Consider the following 22,260-nt stretch of genomic DNA (forward strand, 5'->3'; position numbering starts at 1 on the left):
ATATCCTGGGAGGGAAATTCGCTAAGGCTATTCAGTTGGGTTTAAACTAATTCAGCAGGGGGATGGGAACCAAAATTGTAGTTTGAGTATAGAGAAGGTTGAGAATATGGAGGTCCGAAATAAAGTTTCAGGGACGCAAGATGGCACCGACATGCAACAAGTTGGTTTGAAGTGTGTCTACATCAACGCCAGGAGCATCCGGAATAAGGTGGGTGAACTTGCAGCATGGGTTGGTACCTGGACTTCAATGTTGTGACCATTTCGGAGACATGGACAGAGCAGGGTCAGGAATGGTTGTTGCAGGTTCCAGGATTTAGATGTTTTAGTAAGAACAGAGAAGATGGTAAAAGAGGGGGAGGTGTGGAATTCTTGGTCAAGGACAGTATTACAGTTGCAGAAAGGATGTTTGGGGACTCGTCAACTGAGGTAGTATGGGCTGAGGTTAGAAACAGGAAAGGAGAGGTCACCCTGTTGGGAGTTTTCTATAGGCCTCCAAATAGTTCCAGAGATGTAGAGAAAAGGATAGCAAAGATGATTCTCGATATGAGTGAGACAGACAGGGTAGTTGTCTTGGGGGACTTCAACTTTACAAATATTGACTGGGAACACTATAGTTCGAGTACAATAGATGGGTCAGTTTTTGTCCAGTGTGTGCAGGAGGGCTTCCTGACACAGTATGTAGACAGGCCAACAAGGGGCGAAGCCACATTAGATTTGGTACTGGGTAATGAGCCTGGCCAGGTGTGAGATTTGGAAGTAGGTGGGCACTTTGGTGATAGCGATCACAATTCTAGATAATAAAATGTGAGGCTGGATGAACACAGCAGGCCAAGCAGCATCTCAGGAGCACAAAAGCTGACGTTTCGGGCCTAGACCCTTCATCAGAGAGGGGGATGGGGTGAGGGTTCTGGAATAAATAGGGAGAGGGGGAGGCGGACCGAAGATGGAGAGAAAAGAAGATAGGTGGAGAGAGTATAGGTGGAGAGGTAGGGAGGGGATAGGTCAGTCCAGGGAAGACGGATAGGTCAAGGAGGTGGGATGAGGTTAGTACGTAGATGGGGGTGCGGCTTGGGGTGGGAGGAAGGGATGGGTGAGAGGAAGAACAGGTTAGGGAGGCAGAGGGAGGTTGGACTGGTTTTGGGATGCAGTGGGTGGAGGGGAAGAGCTGGGCTGGTTGTGTGGTGCAGTGGGGGGGAGGGGATGAACTGGGCTGGTTTTGGGATGCGGTGGGGCAAGGGGAGATTTTGAAACTGGTGAAGTCCACATTGATACCATTAGGCTGCAGGGTTCCCAGGCGGAATATGAGTTGCTGTTCCTGCAACCTTCGGGTGGCATCATTGTGGCACTTCAGGAGGCTGTTATAACATACCAATTCTGTTATGCTTACTTTAGTGATGGAAAGGGATAGGTGTATACCACTGGGCAAGAGTTATAGCTGGGGGAAAAGCAAGATTTAGGGAGCATAGGATGGGGAAGGAAACTGCAGGGGATGGGCACATTGGAAATGTGGAGCTTATTCAAGGAAAAGCTCCTGCATGTCCGAGATAAGCATGTACCTGTCAGGCAGGGAGGCAGCTGTAGAGCACGGGAGCCGTGGTTTACGAAGGAAGTGGAATCTCTGGTCAAGAGGAAGAAGGCGGCTTATGTTAGTATCAGATGTGAAGGCTCAGTTAGGGCGCTTGAGGGTTACAAGGTAGCCAGGAAAGACCTAAAGAGAGAGCTCAGAAGAGCCAGGAGGAGACATGAGAAGTTGTTGGTGGATAGGATCAGGGTAAACCCTAAGGCTTGTCTATAGGTATTTAAGGAATAAAAGAATGATGAGAGTAAGATTAGGGCCAATCAAGGATAGTAGTGGAAAGTTGTGTGTGAAGTCAGAGGAGATAGGGGTAGCACTAAATAAATATTTTTTGACACTATTCACTCTAGAAAATGACACTGTTGTCGAGGAGAATACTGAGATACAGGCTACTAGACTAGGTGGGATTGAGGTTCACAAGGAAGAGGTATTAGAAATCCTACAGAGGGTGAAGATAGATAAGTCCCGTGGGCCGGATGGGATTTATCCTAGGATCCCCTGGGAAGCCAGGGAGGAGATTGCCGAGCCTTTGGCATTGATCTTTAACTCATCATTGTCTACAGGAATAGTGCCAGAGGACTGGAGGACAGCAAATGTGGTTCCCCTGTTCAAAAAGGGGAGTAGAGACAACCCTGGTAATTATAGACCAGTGAGCCTTACCTCAGTTGTTGGTAAAGTGTTGAAAAAGGTTATAAGAGATAGGATCTATAATCATCTAGAAAAGAGTAATTTGATTAGGGATAGTCAGCACGGTTTTGTGAAGGGTGGGTCGTGCCTCACAAACCTTACTGAGTTCTTTGAGAAGGTAACCAAGCAGGTAGATGAGAGTAAACCGGTTGATGTGGTGTATATGGATTTCAGCAAGGCGTTCGATAAGGATCACCACAGTAGTATTTGTACAAAATGTGGAGGAATGGGCTTGTGGGAGATATAGCAGTTTGGATCAGAAATTGGCTTGCTGAAAGAAGACAGAGGGTGGTGGTTGATGGGAAATGTTCATCCTGGAAACCAGTGATGAGTGGTGTACCGCAAGGGTTGGTGTTGGGTCCACTGCTGTTCGTCATTTTTATAAATGACCTGGATGAGGGTGTAGAAGATAACAAAGTGTGAAGCTGGATGAACACAGCAGGCCAAGCAGCATCTCAGGAGCACAAAAGCTGGTGTTTCGGGCCTAGCCCCTTCATCAGAGAGGGGGATGGGGAGAGGGTTCTGGAATAAAGAGGGAGAGAGGGGGAGGCGGACCGAAGATGGAAAGAAAAGAAGATAGGTGGAGAGGAGAGTATAGGTGGGGAGGTGGGGAGGTAGGGAGGGGATAGGTCAGTCCAGGGAAGACGGGCAGGGTGAGGTTAGTAGGTAGGAAATGGAGGTGCAACTTGAGGTGGAAGGAAGGGATGGGTGAGAAGAAGAACAAGTTAGGGAGGCAGACAGGCTGGGCTGGCTTTGTGATGCAGTGGGGGGAGGGGACGAGTTGGGCTGGTTTTGTGATGCAGTGGGAGAAGGGGAGATTTTGAAGCTTGTGAAGTCCACATTGATTCCATTGGGCTGCAGGGTTCCCAAGCGGTTCCCAAGCGGAATATGAGTTGCTGTTCCTGCAACCTTCGGGTGGCATCATTGTGGCACTGCAGGAGGCCCATGATGGACATGTCGTCTGAGGAGTGGGAGGGGTAGTTAAAATGGTTCGCGACTGGGAGGTGCAGTTGTTTATTGCGAACCGAGCGGAGGTCTTCTGCAAAGCGGTCCCCAAGCCTCTGCTTGGTTTCCCCAATGTAGAGGAAGCCACACCAGGTACAATGGATACAGTATACCACATTGGCAGATGTGCAGGTGAACATCTGCTTAATATGGAAAGTCATCTTGGGGCTTGGGATGGGGGTGAGGGAGGAGGTGTGGGGGCAAGTGTAGCACTTCCTGTAGTTGCAGGCGAAGGTGCCGGGTGTGGTGGGGTTGGAGGGGAGTGTGGAGCAGACACGGGAGTCACGGAGAGAGTGGTATCTCCGGAAGGCAGACAAGGGTGGGGATGGAAAAATGTCTTGGGTGGTGGGGTCAGATTGTAGATGGCGCAAGTGTCGGAGGATGATGCGTTGTATCCGGAGGTTGGTGGGGTGGTATGTGAGAATGAGGGGGATCCTCTTGGGGCGCTTGTGGCTGGGTGTGAGGGATGTGTTGCGGCAAATGCGGGAGACACGGTCAAGGGCGTTCTTGACCACTGGAAGTTGCGGTCCTTGAAGAACATGGACATCTGGGTGCGGGAGTGGAATGCCTCCCATTATCACTGAGGGCGTAGAAGGATGGGTTAGTAAATTTGCAGACGACACTAAGGTCGATGGAATTGTGGATAGTGACGAAGGATGTTATAGGTTACAGAGAGACATAGATAAGCTGCAGAGCTGGGCTGAGAGGTGGCAAATGGAGTTTAATGCGGACAAGTGTGAGGTGATGCACTTTGGTAGGAGTAACCGGAAGGCAAAGTACTGGGCTAATGTTAAGATTCTTGGTAGTGTAGATGAGCAGAGAGATCTCGGTGTCCATGTATGCAGGTCCTTAAAAGTTGCCACCCAGGTTGACAGGGTTGTTAAGAAGGCATACACTGTTTTAGCTTTTGTTAATAGAGGGATCGAGTTCCGGAACCATGAGGTTATGCTGCAGCTGTACAAAACTCTGGTACGGCAGCACTTGGAGTATCATGTACAGTTCTGGTCACCGCATTATAAGAAGCATGTCGAAGCTTTGGACAGAGTGCAGAGGAGACTTACTAGGATGTTGCCTGGTATGGAGGGAAGGTCTTACGAGGAAAGGCTGAGGGACTTGAGGCTGTTTTCATTAGAGAGAAGAAGGTTGAGAGGTGACTTAATTGAGACATATAAGATAATCAGAGGGTTAGATAGGGTGGATAGGGAGAGCCTTTTTCCTAGGATGGTGACGGTGAGCACAAGGGGGCATAGCTTTAAATTGAGGGGTGAAAGATATAGGACAAATGTCAGAGGTAGTTTCTTTACTCAGAGAGTAGTAAGGGTATGGAATGCTTTGCCTGCAACAGTAGTAGATTCGCCAACTTTAAGTACATTTAAGTCATCATTGGACAAGCATATGGACGTACATGGAATAGTGTAGGTTAGATGGGCTTCAGATTGGTATGACAGGTCGGCACAACGTCGAGGGCTGAAGGGCCTGTACTGTGCTGTAATGTTCTATGTTCTGTAAGTACCTGCCTACACCTGCAAACCAACCTTTTATGATTCATGCACAAGGACACCCGGATCCCTCTGCAGAGCGGCATGCTGCAATAAAAAAACATCCATTTTGCTGTTATTTCTACTAAAATGGATAACCTCATATTTCAGCGTCATAATCCATCTGCCAGACTTGTGCCCACTCACTTGACCTATCTATATCCCTCTGCAGGCTTTCAGTAACTTTTGTATACTTTGCTCTACCACTCAGCTTGTTTCATCTGTGAACTTTGACACTCTACACTTGGTCCTCAACTCTGAATTATCTATTGTAAACAATAATCAAATCAAACCAAACAATAACATACTTGTTTATATCTTTTTGCATAATTAATTCAATCACTTTATTGTGTGAGCACTCAGCATGTTAAGACACAAGGCTTTAAGACTTGTCTTTTTAACATTATTTTGCACTGTGGCCCTGTTTGATTCTTGCCTTTGAATTCTCTGCCCATCACTTTCTTATTTCCCATTCTGTGTTTTCTTGTTGCCCTTGTTTCCCTTTCTTCTGTCTCCCTGTAGAGGTTCCCACATACCTGCCATTTTAGTTTAAACCCTCCCAACCACATCAGCAGATCCTCCCTGTGGGGCACCAGTCCTGATCCTGTCCAGGTGTAACCAGCCCAGCCTGTACTGAGCCCACCTCACCTGGAACTGACGAAAGAATTTGAAACTTTCCCCATTGCACCATCTCTCCATCCACATAGTCATCTAATATTTCCTACTACTTTTACTCTGACTAGCATGTGGCACTGGTAGCAATCTTGAGATCATTAACTTTGAGGTTCTACTTTTTAACTTGCAATCTAATTCCTTATATCCTGCTTTTAGGATCTTATCCATTTATTTATCTTTGTTTGTGGAACTGAAGATGTTTTATCTATATTGTTGCTTTGAAGGTGGGGAAACACCAGCCTCTCTGATTGCCTTGATCCATTACAATTCACCTATCATCACAATAGGCCCACGGTAGATGCCATCTCCCCAGCTCTCATCCTTGGAATATCTGAATAAGAAGGATACCTATGTAAAAATCCTATTTACTAATTTTAATTTTGCCTTCAAGACCATTATTCCAACAGAACTCATCTCAAACTCCAAGATCTAGGACATCCCCCTGCAGCCAGATCCTCGACTTCCTGACCTGCAGATCACCATCAGTAAGGATAGGATTACACCTCCTTTACAACAATCCTCAACACCGGTGCCCTGCAAGGCTGATACTCAGTTCCTTAGTATTCCCTTATACACTCAAAACAGTATGGCCAAGTTAAGCTCTAACTCCATTTACAAATTTGCTGATGACACTACCGAAGTGGGTTAGATCTCAAACAGTGATAAGACAGAGTACTGGTTAGAAATAGAGAGCTTACTGGCATGTGTAAAGCCAACAATCTCCCCCTTAATGTCAGCAAAATGAAGAAGCTAGTCGTCGATTTCAGGAACCACCCCACCTGTATCAACGGTGCTGAGATGGAGATGGTTGAAAGCTTCAAGTTCCTAAGAATAAATATTACCAATGGTCCATCCAAATTGACTCTACAATCAAGAAAGCATGCCAATGCCTCTACTTCCTCAGAAGGCGAAAGAGATTCAGCATGTCCACAATGACTCTTACCAACTTGTATAGATGCATCACAGAAAGCATCCTGTCCAAATGCATCACAGTTTGGTATGGAAACTGCTTTGCCAAAGACAGTAAGAAATTACAGAGAGATAGCAAGAACTGTAGATGCTGGAGTCAGAGGTAACACAGTGTGGAGCTGGAGGAACACAGCAGGCTAGGCAGCATCAGTGGAGCAGGAAAGTTGACATTTCAGATAGGGATCCTTCTTCAGAAATGAAAAGGGGGAAGGAACCTGGGAAATAAATAGAGAAAGGAGGGGTTGGGCTGAGGAAGGTAGGTGGGATGGTGATAGGTGAATGCAGGTAGGGAGTGGTGGGGTCAGTGCAGTGTGTCGGGTGGATAGATGGGCGAGAATATGGACATGTTGTGTCCAGTCAAGGAGGCGGGTAGAAAAGGGGTGGTTGGAGATGGGATGAGGCTGGGGGTAGGGGGATTTTAACACTGGTGAATTCCATAAGAAGTTGTGGAGGTAAGCACAAGCAAGTTTACTATGCTTACGGTTTTTGTTGTCATATGGAGGTGTAGAGGCAAGTGTAGCACTTCCTGTGGTTGCAAGGAAAGATGCCGGGGTGGGGGAGTTAACGGGGAGTGTGGAGCAGACAAGGGAGTTGCAGAGACAGCAGTCCCTACCAAAGGCAGATACGGTGGTGAAGGAAATAGCTCTTTGGTCGTGCGGTTGGATTGTCGATGGTGGAAGTGGCAGAGAATGATATGTTAGATGCGGAGGTTGGAGGGGTGATATATGAGGACAATGAGGGTTCTGTCTTTATTTTAGTTGGGGGAGGGGCGTGAGGGCAAAAGTATCATATCACTCCACAAACCTCCACATCCAGTGTATCATTCCCCACCACTTCTGCCACCTACAATCTGACCCCACAACCAAAGGGATATTTCCCTCCCCACCCGTATCGAGAGAGACCGGGCTCTCCGCAACACCCACCTCATATTCCGCGTGGGAGCCTACAGCCTGACAGCCTAAAAAAGGAATCCACCATTTTTAAAATCTAACCACCCCCAACTGGATCCCATGTCCAACCCTCCCTCTCATCCCATTGACACAACACAACCTATCCATCTTCTCTCCCAACTATCTGACCCACCCATCCCACTGTCCTATCCCCATCACTCCCAAGCTGCACTCAACTATCACCATCCCAACTACATTCCCCAGCCCCAGCCCTCTTTCTCTACTTATTTCCCAGCTCCCTTCCCCCTCCTCATTTCTGAAGAAGGATCCCAATCCAAAACGTCAACTTTCCTGCTTGGCCTGCTGTGTTCCTCCAGCTCCACACTGTGTTGTCCAAGAAATTGCAGAGAGTTGTTTAGTTAGTCCAACACGAAACCAGCCTTCCTTCCATTGACTCCACCTTCATTTCCTGCTGCCTTGGGAAAACAGCCAACATAATCAAAGACTCCTAACCCAGTTATATCCTCTTCCACCCTTCCATTGGGCATAAGATACAAAAGGTTGAAAACACATACTAAAAAATTTAAGAACAGCTTCTTACCTGCTATTATCAGACTGTTGAATGGACCTCTCATATACTGGAGTTGAACTATCTCTGTACTTTCTCTGTAGGTGTAACGCTATAATCTGCATTTTGTTCCATTACCCTGATGTACTATGATTAGTGGTAAGGTACGATTAGTCTGATTAGCACACATAACAATATTTTTCACTGTCGCTTGGTACTTGTGACAACAATAAACCAAGCCAAAATAAATCAATTACTGTTCAATGGGTGGCCTACCTCCATCCATTTGAAGTCAGGAACTAAAGGTCACCTAATGGTTACAGTGCACCACTGCTGACATTCTATCCTCATCAGTGGGAGGAAAACTGCGTATAAGAAGCCCAGCAGCTTTTGCTATCCATTTGTTCAGTGGCAGAAGTTGGGAAAGAGCACGAGGGGATTGCTGGGAAGGTGAGCTTTTCATTTTAAAAGACTTACCTTGTTGAATCAGTGCCTCCATTCGTTCAGTGGCGGGAGTCAGGAGAGAGTGCGCAAGGGGACTACTGGGAAGGTAAGTTTTTCATTTCGGCAGTGGAGCTGAGTGGGAGCAGTCCAATTGCACTCTTGGAAGGTGAGTGAACTGATATATTTAGGCAGTGGCTAAAACTGAAAGTCTCTGGTGTGTTGATAAGGTGAGGTTTTTCTTTTTTTTTGTTTTTTATCGTGTGCTGGTAAGTCGAGTGATTGGTAAAATATTTTTCATTTCATTTGTCTACTATTTGATATTATAGTAGGACTAAGGGAAGCTAAAGAGTAAAAATGGCAGGATATCGTGTTATGCTCCTCTTGCTCAATGTGGGAGCTCAGGGTTGCAGCTGATGTCCCTGATTCCTACACGTGCAGGAAATGTGTCCAGCTGCAGCTCTTGTTAGACCGCATGGCGGCTCTGGAGCTGCGGATGGACCCACTTTGGAGCATCCGTGATGCTGAGGAAGTCGCGGGTAGCATGTTTAGCAAATTGGTCACACCACAGATTAGGATTGCTGAGGGGAGAAAGGGAATGGGTGACCAAAAGGCAGAGAAAAAAGCAGGAAGGCAGTGCAGATGTCCCCTGCAGTCATCTCCCTCCAAAACAGGTATACCGTTTTGGATACTGTTGGGGGAGATGGCTCACCAGGAGAAGGCAACTGTAGCTAGGTTCATGGCACCGTGGCTGGCTCTGCTGTACAGAAGGGCGGGAAAAAAAGTGGAAAAGCTATAGTCATAGGAGATTCGATTGTAAGAGGAGTCGACAGGTAGTTCTGTGGACGAAAACAAGACTCCCGAATGATATGTTGGCTCCCAGGTGCACAGATCAGGGATGTCTCAGATCAACTGCAGGGCATTCTGCAGGGGGAGGGTGAACAGCCAGCTGTAGTGGTGAACACAGGCACCAATGATATAGGTAATAAACAGAGTGAGGTCCTACAAGCAGAATTGAGGGAGTTGGAGCCAAGTTAAAAAGTAGGACCTCAGAGATCGTAATCTCAGGATTGCTGCCAGTGTCATGTGCTAGTCAGAGTAGAAATGATAGAATAGGCAGGACAAATGAGTGGCTTGAAAGATGGTGCAGGAGGGAGGGGTTCAGATTTTTGGGACACTGGGACCGTTCTGGGTGGAGGTGGGACTATTATAAATCGGACGGTCTACACCTGAGCAGGACTGGAGCCATTGTCCTCGGGGTGCTTTTGTTAATGCTGTTGGGGAGGGTTTAAACTAGTGTGGAAGGGAGATGGGAACCAAATGGGGAGGATATTGGACAGTAAGGAGGCAGTACCTAAAGCCTGTAAGGAATTACATAATTATTTCAGTGTGACTAAGGGGAAGAGTAGGCAGAGAACAGATGACGAGCGCAAAGGGACAGGTGGTCTGAGAGGCGCTTGTTTTAATGTGAGAAGTGGAGTAGGTAAGGCAGAAGAATTTTGGGCTAGGATTGACACTTGGGAGTATGATGTTATTGCTATTACTGAGACTTGGTTGAGGGAAGGTCAAAATTGTCAACTAAATATCCCAGGATATAGATGCTTCAGGTGGGATAGTGAGGGAGGTAAAAGGGGTGGAGGAGTTGCATTACTAGTCAAAGAGGATATCACAGCTGTGCTGAAGGAGGGCACTGTGGAGGATTCGAGCAGTGAGGCAATACGGACAGAGCTCAGAAATTGGAAGGGTGCAGTAACAATGTTGGGGCTGTACTACAGGCCTCCCAACAGCGAGCATGAGATAGAGGCACAAATATCTAGGCAGATTATGAAAAGATGTAGGAACAACAGGGTGGTGGCGATGGGAGATTTGAATTTTCCCAACATTGACTGGGATTTACTTACTGTTAGGGGATTAGATGGAGTAGAATTTGTAAGGAGCATCTAAGGAGGTTTTCTACAGCAGTATGAAAATAGTCCAAATTGGGAACGGACCGTACTGGACCTAGTCTTGGGGATTCAGCCCAGCTAGGTGGTTGAAGTTTCAGGTGGGGATTACTTTGAGAATAGTGATGACAATTCCATAAGTTTTAGAATACTGATGGACAAAGATGAGTGGTCCTAAAGGAAGAGTGCGAAATTGGGGAAAGGCCAACTACAGCATCTGTTGACAGAGCTGGGCAATGTGGATTGAGGGTAAATCCATATTAGATACGTGGGAGGCTTTTAACAACAGGTTGATAGAGTGCAGGACAGACATGTCCCTGTGAACACGAGGGATAGAAAGGCCAAGATTAGGGAACAATGGATGACAGGTGAAAGAGGATAGAGGAAGCATACATAAGGTCTAGGCAACTGAAAACAGATAAAGCTTTTGAAGAATATCGGGAAAGTAGGACCAATCTGAAACAAGGAATTAAGAGGGCTAAAAGGGGTCTTGAAATATCCTTAGCAAACAGGGTTAAGGAAAATCCTAAAGCCTTTTATTCGTACATAAGGAACAAGAGGTAACTAGAGAAAGGGTTGGCCCACTCGAGGACAAAGGAGGGAACTTATGCGAGGAGTCAGAGAAAATGAGTGAGGTTCTGAATGAGTACTTTGCTTCAGTATTCACCGAGGAGAGGGACACGATGGATGTTGAGGTTAGCAATAGATGTTTGATTACCCTAGGTCAAGTTGGCATAAGGAGGGGGAAGTGTTGGGTATTCTAAAATGCATTAGGGTGGACAAGTCCCCAGGTCGGGATGGGATCTACTCCAGGTTCCTGAGGGACGCAAGAGAGGAAATAGCTGGGGCCCTAACAGATATCTTTGCTGAATCCTTGAGGATGGGTTAGGTCCTGGAGGACTGTAGAATTGCTAATGTTGTCCCCTTGTTTAAGAAGGGAAGCGAGGATAATCCAGGTAATTCAGGTGGGTGAGTGTGACGTCAGTGGTGGGGAAGTTGCTGGAGAAGATACTGAGGGATAGGATCTCTTTCCATTTGGAAGAAAATGGGCTTCTTCGTGATAGGCAGCATGGTTTTGGACAGGAAAGGTCATGTCTTACCAACTTGATCGAATTCTCTGAGGAAGTGACAAAGTTGATAGATGACGGAAGGGTTGTGGATGTCATATACATGGACTTCAGTAAGGCATTTGACAAGGTTCCCCATGGTAGGCTGATGGAGATAGTGAAATTGCATTGGATCTAGGGTGTACGAGCTAGGCAGATGGAGAACTGGCTGGGCAACAGGAGACAGAGAGTTGTAGTGGAAGGGAGTTTCTGAAAACGGAGAACTGTGACCAGTGCTGGTGCTGTTCCACAGGGATCCATGTTGGGACCACTGTTGTTTGTGATATACATAAATGATCTGGAAGAATGTACAGATGATCTGATTAGCAAGTTTGCAGATGACACTAAGATTGGTGGAGTAGCAGATAGTGAAGGGGGCTGTTGGAGAATGTTGCAGAATACAGATAGAATATAGAGTTGGGCGGAGAAATGGCAGATGGAGTCCAATCCAGACAGATGCAAGGTGATGCATTTTGGAAGATCCAATTCAAGAGCGAACTATATGGTAACTGGAAAAGCCCTGGGAAAAATTAATGTATACAGAGATCTGGGTGCTCAGGTCCACTGTACCCTGAAGATGGCAACGCAGGTCAATACAGTGGTCAAGAAGACATTTGGCATGATTTCCTTAATCGGACGGGGCACTGAGTACAAGAGTTGGCAGGTCATGTTGCAGTTATATAGGGGTTTGGTTCGACTACATTTGGAATACTGCATACAGTTCTGGTCACCACATTACCAAAAGGATGTAGATGCTTTGGTGAGGGTGCAGGGAGGTTCACCAGGATGTTGCCTGGTGTGGAGGGCACTAGCTACGAAGAGAGGTTGAGTAGATTAGGTTTATTTACATTAGAAAGGCAGAGGTTGAGAGGGGACCTGATTGAGGTCTACAAAATCATGAGAGGTATAGACAGGGTGGATAGCAAGAAACTTTTTCTCAGAGGGGAACTCAATTACTAGGCATCACGATTTCAATGTGAGAGCAGAAAAGTTTAAGGGAGACGTGTGCAAAGTTCTTTATGCAGAGGGTGGTGGGTGCCAGGAATGTGTTGCCAGCGGAGGTGATAGAGGCGGGCACGATAGCGTCATTTAAGATGTATCTAGACATATACATGAATAAGCAGGGAGCAGAGGGATACAGATTATTGGAAAATAGGCAACTGGTTTAGATAGAGGATCTGGATTGGCGCAGGCTTGGAGAGCCGAAGGGCCTGTTCCTGTGCTGAAATTTTCTTTGTTCTTTGTTCGAGGTGGATAATGGCTAAGCAACGTTTTGGTTCCCTGGGCAATTGGAGACACCCATTCCCCCTCAAAGAATAGGCTATCTTTACCTCTTTCCACTGGGTTCTTGAACCTGGTTCCCTAAACCTTCCCCTCTCCAAAACTTCAGACTTAACCTGGATGTTATTTTGTTCTGGAACTGCATGTATTCTCAATGCTTTCCCCTGCTTCCACTGATGGTACTCCAGAACTGCCAGCACATCACACTGATCAACAGCTCTCTAAGACAACACTTTCTCCTGAGATAGTCATGTCTCAAATCAATTATGCAGAATCATAGGCTTCTCAACAAGTTTTCGGTCAGTGTTGGAACTGTGTCAAAAACAGCCCTGAGTTTCCAGTCAACCTATTAACTTGTTTTGTAGTAGTCTTTTGAACTGAGTGAAGGACCTACCTGAATCTGTCCTTTCCCCATGATTTTATCAGTAATTTCAGCATCTTCTTTGGTGAGTTTTGTTTTGTTGTAGCATTTTTCATAGCATAAAATTCGTAGTGTCTGAGATCCTTCCAGTTCTATTTCAAATTCCTGTAAAAAAAAGTATGACTGTTAAAGCAGAAATAAAGTGAGTGAGTGAGCGAGAGAGGGAGAGAGTAAGATTGTGTTGTGTGAGAGAGAATGTGTGAGAGCATGTCTGTGTGTGTGTGAGAGAGTGTGTCATAGAGAGTGAGAAAGTGTGTGTGTGTGTGTGTGTGTATGCATGTGTATGTGTATAGTTGCTGTACTTTCTTACTCTGCAATTAAACATAATATGTTCAAATTTTGATTAGATTAGATTAGATTCCCTACAGTGTGGAAACAGGCCCTTCGGCCCAACAAGTCCACACCACCCCTTGAAGCATCCCCCCCAGACCCATCCCTCTATAACCCATGCACCCCTGAATACTACAGGCAAATTAGCATGGCCGATCCACATAGCCTGCACATCTTTGGACTGTGGGAGGAAATCAGAGCACCTGGAGGAAACCCACGCAGACACAGGGAGAACATGCAAAGTCCACACAGACAGTCGCCCGAGGCTGAAATCAAACGCGGGTCCCTGGTGCTGTGAGGCTGCAGTGCTAACAGCCAACGTGCTGCCAAGTTTTACTTGCATCTTTGTGAAAATATCAACTTTAATCTCACTAAGGTGTTCCCTATGCTGGATTAGGTGCTTGCTAGACCACTCAGTGTCATGGTGATATGTCTGACAGGGAGCACCCATAGCAAAAAACCATATTCAAACCTGCACACTTTGCAAACAATGATGATTATATTAATCTTCTACACAAAATAGGCAAGACCACATTCTAACCAAATCAGTTCACTAAGTGACAATTAAGTCATGCAAAACAGAAAAAGCAGAAGTCTGGAAGATGTCAGATTATGTCTCCTTGAACAGTCCAGTAAGACCAAGGATGACTCTCTTTCGCTCTGGGAATTTAAGGATCTGAGGTGACTAAATAGATTAATGCTGGATGCGCACATTTATTACAGATTGGGAAGGTGGTATTTGAAGAGTTTGGTCGGGTTGCCTGGGTTTTTGTATACACTTTCTGCTGCTTGCACTTGGCTTCCACCTGAGCCTGTTGTGTAAAATTGTTGAGGGACAGTTGGCACCTTTGTGGATCTTCACCAGTTTGGGCAGTTTAAGGGTAAGAGTTTCCCATGAGGAAGGATGTTGCATTTTTTTCAGGAATACTTTAAGGATGTCCCTGAAACATTTTTTCTGCCCTGCTAGTAACCACTTGCAGTGATAAAGCTCTGAGTAGAGAACTTTTTTTGAAGTCTTATGTCAGGCATACAGGCAATGTAGTTTGTCCAACACAGCTGACTGGCAGTAACCAGTGCCCCAATACTGCTATTGTTGGCTCGTGAGGGTATGATTTTGGAACACCTATTCTGCCGGCGAATTTGCAGGATTTTGTGGGATGGCTGCTGAAGTTTCTACATGACTCGGATGCAAACAGAAGGACAGATATCAATACTGCCCTGTAAATAGTGAGCTTCATGTCAGGTTTGTGGTCTTTGATGTCAAATATATTGTTCCTCAAATGGCAAAAGTCTGCTCTGGTACATTAAATGTGATGATGTACATCTTCCCTCATTGAAAGGAGGCACCAGATGTATAGGAATGGATCCATATTGCCAAGTGACTCGCCATGAATCTTGATAGTCAGGGGACAGTGTTCCACACAGGCTCCAGCTGGTAGAGAACATGTCTCTTCCAGATGCTTAGCCTCAGGGGCTAACTCTCTCATGAGCATCCATGAATATGTTGATGATAGTTTGGAGCTCAACCTCTGATCAAGCATAAACATACGCATTGCTTATGTGTTACAGCTCATTTAGAGGTTAGGGTGTCTTGATGGTGCTGGAGGCAATGCAGGTTGAACTCGCTACTCGCTCTTCAGAGAAGCTTCTCTCCATTGGATAGTTTCATAGATATGGATGGAATGTTGTGACAAGAAAAATGGAGAAGAGTGTTGGTCTGATGACATAATGTTTCTTGACCTAAGTGTGCAAACATATTGGATCCATGGTTCATCCTTTGGTGAGGACCTGCGCTTTGCATGTTGATGTGAAGCAGGCAGGGAATGGTGGCAAATGTCTGCAGGCTGATAAATTTGAGGAGGACATGACACAGTGGTTCACAGAGTCAAAGGTTTTCATGAGTTCGAAGAAGGTCATGAAAAAGGTTGGTACCTCTGGTAAGTAAATGAGGAGTATTCTGCAATTACCACTCCTGTGGCAAATAAGCTGGGAGACCTATCTGTAGAAACTACAATTGGTCTCATCTCCTTTCATTAGGATGGTCACAACCATCGTCTCCCTCCTCTGGGAGGACAGCAGGCTAACAGATTTCCAACACGCCACAACCATGAAAGGTGTGACCAGATTTATATAAAAGTTTTATTTTTATATATACCCATGGGCAATGCTGGCTGATCTAGCATTTACTGCCCATCCCTACTTGCCCTTGAAATGGCGGTGGTGAGCTGCATTCTTGCACTGCTGCAGTTCATGCACTGTAGGTTGACTCACAATGCCTTTAGGGAGGAAATTCCGGGATTTTGACCCAGTCACACTGAAGGAATGGTGATATATTTTCACATTAAGATGGTGAGTGCATTGGAGGGGAACTTGTAAGTGACAGTGTCTGCTGCCCTCATCCTTCCAGATACAAGTGGTTGAGAGTTTGGCAGGTGCTGTCTGAGGATTTCTGGTGAATTTCTGTACTACATCTTGTAGATAGTCTACAACTGCTACTTCTGAAGGTCAGTGGTGGAGGAATTGAAATTTATGGATGTGTCATTTATGTCAGCTTCTTTGTCTTGGATGGTGTCAACCTTCTTGAGTGTTGCACTCCTCTATTAGAAGCAGTTTTTAAGTAGCTGCTGTTCAAGTAGCCATTCTTTACAAGTTTAAGCTGTCAGTTGGCAGGAATTTTGAATGAGGGATGCATCACATCCGAATTCTACTTGGACAATATACAGAGTACAGGCAAACTCATCAAACTTTTGCAGGAAGCTCCTAGGCCCTCTTCACAATTTGTCTGATTGTTTATGTCTAAATATTACAAATGATAGATTTTATAAGGTCATTGAATTTTAAATTGTGTCTTTCAATTTAAAATAAAACAGAATGCTCTAGAATGGGGATGGTAAAATCAGGCTGAAGTATATATGGTGTTAGGTCTGGTTGCCAAGGAAAAATAAGCCCAGGCAATATACAAAAGCAAAACAATACCTTGCGGCCAGACCAGGGTCTTTGAACAGCCAGGCCCGATGGGATTTTCAGGACAGGTCAAGCACAAAGCATCTGCACAAGACAAAGGTTAAGCAGAGACTTGCCCTGGAAAACAAGACTGGTTTGTGAATTGGAGGACAATGCACAGATTCGCTGGAGGCTTGGATTTCTGACATGACCATGTGTGGATGGGGGAACATACCCTTGACACATTGGGGAATAAACACTACAACTTTAACTTGGAAAGTCGACTATCTGAGGGCTAGAGAACATTCTGGATGAATGGAACAGGGAGGCATGAGGCAGCACACCTATGGCCATTCCCTCAGTGAAAACTTAACCTGGCCCAGCAGCGAAATCTGACCATCTAGAGAGAGAGAGAGAGAGAGAGAGAGAGCTGACCACGTGTGAGATCAACCCTCGCAAAATTCATCAGTTGGGCAATGTTTAACTGCACACATCCTAGTTTGGTAGCCAGTTGCAGTTTAGGTAAAGATTGCAACAAAGACTTAACGTTGCGACTGGTAGAGTAATTAATGTAAGAAATGGGAGTTTAGTTATGAAAGAGTAGGGATGTACGCAATATTTGATCTTAAATTTTGCCCTTTTTGTGTCAATGCTGCAACAAAAGTGCAGTGAATCGCAAGTTGATACTGACCCTTTTGTTCATCTCACAAGTATATACCCTGAATAAAACAAACTTACATTGAAATGGGTTGAAGTATCCAAAGCACTGAGAAAAACCAACAGAAATTAAAATGCCAGTTTTGACATCTTAATATCACAGAATTGTTACAACACAGGAGGCCATTCTGCCTATCATGCCTCCCCATCTTCAAACAAGCATCACTACGTAGTGTCTAACTTTGCTTTTGCTCCATACCCTTGCACACTATCTACTGATAATTAATTATTCAATGCCCTCTTGAATGCCTCAATTGAACTTAGTCATAGAGATGTACACCACGGAAACAGACTCTTTGGTCCAATTCGTTCATGCTGACTAGATATTCTAAATTAATCCAGTCCCATTTGCCAGCATTTGGTCCGTATCCCTCTAAATCTTTCCTATTAATATACCCATTCAGGTGCCTTTTAAATGTTTGGAGAGAGCAAGAACTGCAGATGCTGGAGTCAGAGTCAGTACAGTGTGGAACTGGGGAAACACAGCAGGTCAGGCAGCATCACAGGAGTAGGAACGTCAACATTTCCAGTTTATACTTTTCATCAGGACTGGGGGTGGGGGTGGGGGTGGAAGGGAGCTCAGAAATAAGTAGAGGGAGGGGGTGGGGCTGGGGTAAGGTAGACAGAATGGTGAAAGGCAGATGTAGGTAGGGGGTAATGGAAATTAGTAAGTGGGAAGGGTGGGGTGGAATTGTAGGGAAGAAGGTGGACAGGTTGTGTCAGGTCAAGGAAGTGAGGATGAGAGGGACGGTTGGACATGGGATGAGGCCGATGATGGGAAGATTTTGAAACTGGTGAATTCTATGCCGAGGCCATTGGGTTGTAGATTCCCAAGGTGGAATATGAGGTGTTGTTCCTTCAGTTTGCGTGTGGCGTCGTTGTGATGCTGGAAGAAGCCCAGGACGGACATGTCACCAAGGGCGTGGGAGGGGAGTTGAAATGTTTGGCAATCAAAGTGTTGTTGATTATAGGTACACAGTGTAGATGCTCTGCAAATTGGTGAAAACAAGCGTGGAGTCAGTGACCAATGTACAGGAGGACACATTGGGAGCAACGGAGACAGTAGACCAGGTTGGAGGATGTACAGGCGAATTCCTGTTGGCCTTGGAAAGTCTGCCTGGGGCCTTGGATGAAGGTGACAGGGGAGGTGTAAGGGCAGGTGTAGCACCTCTTGTGGTTGGAGGGAAAAGTACCAGGTATGATGGGGTTGATGGGGAGTGAGGAGCGGACGAGGGAGTCGCAGAGTAGCAGTTCCTACAAAAGGCAGTAAGGGGTGGGTAATATCTCTTTGGTCGTGGATTTGCATCGCAGGCGGTAGAAGTAGCGGAGGATTATGCGCTGGATGCAGAAGTTGGTGGATTGGTGTGTAAATGCAGAGTGGTATGGCCTTTTAAATGTTGTAACTGTACTAGCCTCCACAATTTCCTCTGGCAGGCTCATTCCATACTGGCACCACCCCCTGCATGAAAACGTTGCTCCTTAAGTACATTTTAAATCTTTTCCCTCTCACCTTAAACCTATACCCTCTGGTTTAGACTCCCCTACCCTGGGTATTCATCCTATCTGTGCTCCTCATGATCTAATGAACCTCTATAAACCTCAGCCTCTGACACTCCAAGGAAAATAACCCCAGCCAATTCAACCTCTCTCTATGGCTGAAACCTTCCAAACCTGGCAACATGCTTTCTGAGATAACAAAGTGTGGAGCTGGATGAACACAGCAGGCCAAGCAGCATCTTAGGAGCACAAAAGCTGATGTTTTGGGCCTAGACCCCTCATCAGGGTCAAGACCCAAAACGTCAGCTTTTGTGACGAAGGATCTCGGCCAGAAACGTCAGCTTTTGTGCTCCAAAGATGCTGCTTGGCCTGCAGTGTTCATCCAGCTCCACACTTTGTTATCTTGGATTCTCCAGCATCTGCAGTTCCCATTATCTCTGATCACATCCTTTCTGAACCCCTTCAAGTTTAACAACTTCTTTCCGATAGCAAGGAGACCAGAATTGAATGCAGTATTTCAAAAGTGGCCTAACCAATATCCTATATACCCAAAGCATGACCTCTGAACTCATGCGTTCAAAGCACTGACCAATAAAGGCAAACATACCAAATGCCTTCTTCATTAGCCTGTCTACCTGCGACTTCACTTTTAAGGAACTATGAACCTGCACCCCAAGGCTTCTTTGCTCGTCAACATACCCCAGGACCTACCATTAAATGTTATAAGTCTTGCCCTGATTTGTACTACCTAAATGATGCAACTCACATTTATCTAAATTAAACTCCATCTGCCAATCTTCGGCCCATCTGATCAAGGTCCCATTGTGCTCTAAGACGACCTTCTTTGCGATCCACTACACCACCAATTTTGGTGTCATGTGTAAATTTACTAACCATGCCTCCTATATTCACATCCAAATCATTTATATAAATGACAAAAAGCAGTGGACCCAGCACGACTTCCTGTGGCGGACCATTGGTCACAGGCCTCCAGTCCAAAAGCAACGCCCCACCAGTACATGGACTCTCACATTTGAAGAGACATGGAGAGGGAGCTTGAAAACAGATACTGCAGAATCAAACAAAGTAAAAAGACTGTTTTGTACTCGCCACCCTGCAGTTTGCCTGGGGGGAACAAATTCTCTGTTGCAAGAGATGTGACTTGTATTGAAGGATTTAAGAATCATGGAATCAGACAGTGCCTTGCAGTAGGAGACTAGTTTGAGAATACACAGAAGTTTGAACAGGAAAAAGTAGCTTTTTGAAAATCCAGCAAAAGTTTGTAATTTAATGTATGAGATTACAAATCTACTAAGAACTTGGCATATGATATTAGCATTGTGAAAAAGCATTTTTACTTGTTTCAATTTATTAGAATATAGAACATAGGACATAGAAAAGTACAGTACAGTACAGGCCCTTCGGCCCACAATGTTGTGCCAATCCAAAAATAAAATAACCTAACCTACATTCCCCTCAATTCACTGCTGTCCATGTGCATGTCCAGCAGTCGCTTAAATGACACTAATGACTCCACTTCCACGACTACCACTGGTAAACTATTCCATGCGCTCACAACTCTCTGGGTGAAGAACCTCCCTCTGATGTCTCCTCTATACCTTCCTCCTAACACCTTAAAACTATGACCCCTCGTGACAGTCAATCCTGCCCTGGGGAAAAGTCTCTGGCTATCGACGCTATCCATGCCTCTCATTACCTTGTACACTTCGATCAGGTCACTTCTCTTTCTCCTTCTCTCCAGAGAGAAAAGTCCAAGCTCAGTCAACCTCTCCTCGTAAGACAAACCCTCCAGTCCAGACAACATCCTGGTAAACCTCCTTTGCACCCTCTCCAAAGCCTCCACATCTTTCCTATAATAGGGCGACCAAAACTGGACACAATATTCCAAGTGTGGTCTCACCAGGGTTTTGTAGAGCTGCAGCATAACCTCGCGCCTCTTAAACTTGATCCCCCTGTTAATGAAAGCCAAAACGCCATATGCTTTCTTAACAACCTCATCCACCTGGGTGGCAACTTTGAGGGAACTATGCACTTGAACACCAAGATCCCGCTGTTCCTCCACACTGCCGAGAATCCTGCCTTTAATCCTATATTCAGCATTTAAGTTTGACATTCCAAAATGCATCACTTCGCATTTATACAGGTTGAACTCCACCTGCCATTTCTCAGCCCAGCTCTGCATTCTGTCAATGTCTCACAGAAGCCTGCAATAGCCCTTAGTACTATCAACGGCACCTCCAACCTTTGTGTCATCAGCAAACATACTAACCCACCCCTCAGCCTCCTCATCCAAGTCATTTATAAAAACTACAAAGAGCAGAGGCCCAAGAACAGAGCCCTGTGGGACACCACTCAGCACTGACCTCCAGGCAGAATATTCACTATCTACAACCACTCTCTGCCTCCTGTCAGGCAACCAATTCTGAATCCAGGCAGCCAAATCACCCTGTATCCCATACCTCCTGACTTTATGAATGACCCTGCCATGGGGAACCTTATAAAATGCCCTGCTGAAGTCCATGTACACCACTTCCTCAAAGAACTCAATAAGATTTGTAAGGCATGACCTGCCCCTCACAAAGCCATGCTGACTCCCTTTAATCATGCTATGCTTTTCCAAATAGTCATCAATCCTATTCCTCAGAATTCTTTCCAAAATCTTGCTGACTACAGACTTAAGACTGACTGGTCTATAATTTCCAGGGTTTCCCTATTCCCCTTCTTGAAAAGAGGAACAACATTTGCTTCTCTCCAATCTTCCGGTACGACTCCCGTGGAGAGTGAGGAAGCAAAGATCTTCGCCAGTGGCTTAGCAACCTCCTTTCTTGCTTCCCGGAGCAACCTAGGATAAATCTGGTCTGGCCCTGGGGACTTATCAATCTTAATGTTTGCCAAAATTTCCAGCACATCAACTTCCTCAATCTCGATCTGTTCAAGCCTGTTTTCCTGCTCCTCAAAGTCCTCATTCACAACAAGGTCCCTTTCCTTAGTGAAAACCAAAGCAAAAAACTCATTTAGGGTTTCCCCTATCTGCTCAGACTCCACGCACAAGTTCCCTACGCTATCCCTGATTGGCCCTACCTTCTCCCTGATCATTCTCTTATTCCTCACGTATGAGTAAAATGCCTTCGTGTTCTCCCTAATCCTTCCTGCCAAGCCTTTATCGTGCCCCCTCCTGGCCCTCCTCAGTCCACTTTTGAGCTCCTTCCAAGCAAGCCTGTAATCCTCTAAAGCTGTGCTAGACCCTTGCTTCCTCCACCTTACGTACTCTGCCTTTTTCTTTTTGACAAGAAGAACCTCTGTACCCGTCATCCAAGGCTCCTTAATCTTACCCCTTCTTACCTGTCTCAGAGGAACAAATTTATACATCACTCGCAACAACTGCTCCTTAGACAGTCTCCACATGTCTGCTGTGCCCTTTCTGTGGAACAATTGCTCCCAATCCGTACTTCCCAACTCCTGTCTGATAGCGTCATAGTTTCCTTTACCCCAGTTAAATATCTTCCCGTGGTAACTGCTCCTTTCCCTTTCCATGGCTATGGTAAATGTGAGGCTGTTGTGGTCACTGTCGCCAAAGCGTTCTCCCACCACGACATCTGACACCTGTCCTGGCTCATTGCCGAGCACCAAATCCAAAATGGCCTCCCCCCTC

The 22,260-nt window shown here is 45.7% G+C and overlaps 1 protein-coding gene across 2 annotated transcripts in view; it reads right to left on the reverse strand.

Moving 5' to 3' along the window:
• Positions 1–22,260, reverse strand: part of si:dkey-91m11.5 (PH_BCR_vertebrate and RhoGAP_Bcr domain-containing protein) — a 613,456-nt gene that overhangs the window by 77,142 nt on the left and 514,054 nt on the right. For both annotated transcript variants that reach the window (XM_048555997.1, XM_048555996.1), the window contains one exon: positions 13,074–13,205. In XM_048555997.1, coding sequence (XP_048411954.1) covers positions 13,074–13,205 — 132 coding nt within the window. The remainder of the gene's footprint in view (positions 1–13,073; positions 13,206–22,260) is intronic.

Source organism: Stegostoma tigrinum, chromosome 26 (genome assembly GCF_030684315.1).
Source record: "Stegostoma tigrinum isolate sSteTig4 chromosome 26, sSteTig4.hap1, whole genome shotgun sequence".
Lineage (NCBI taxonomy): Eukaryota > Metazoa > Chordata > Chondrichthyes > Orectolobiformes > Stegostomatidae > Stegostoma > Stegostoma tigrinum.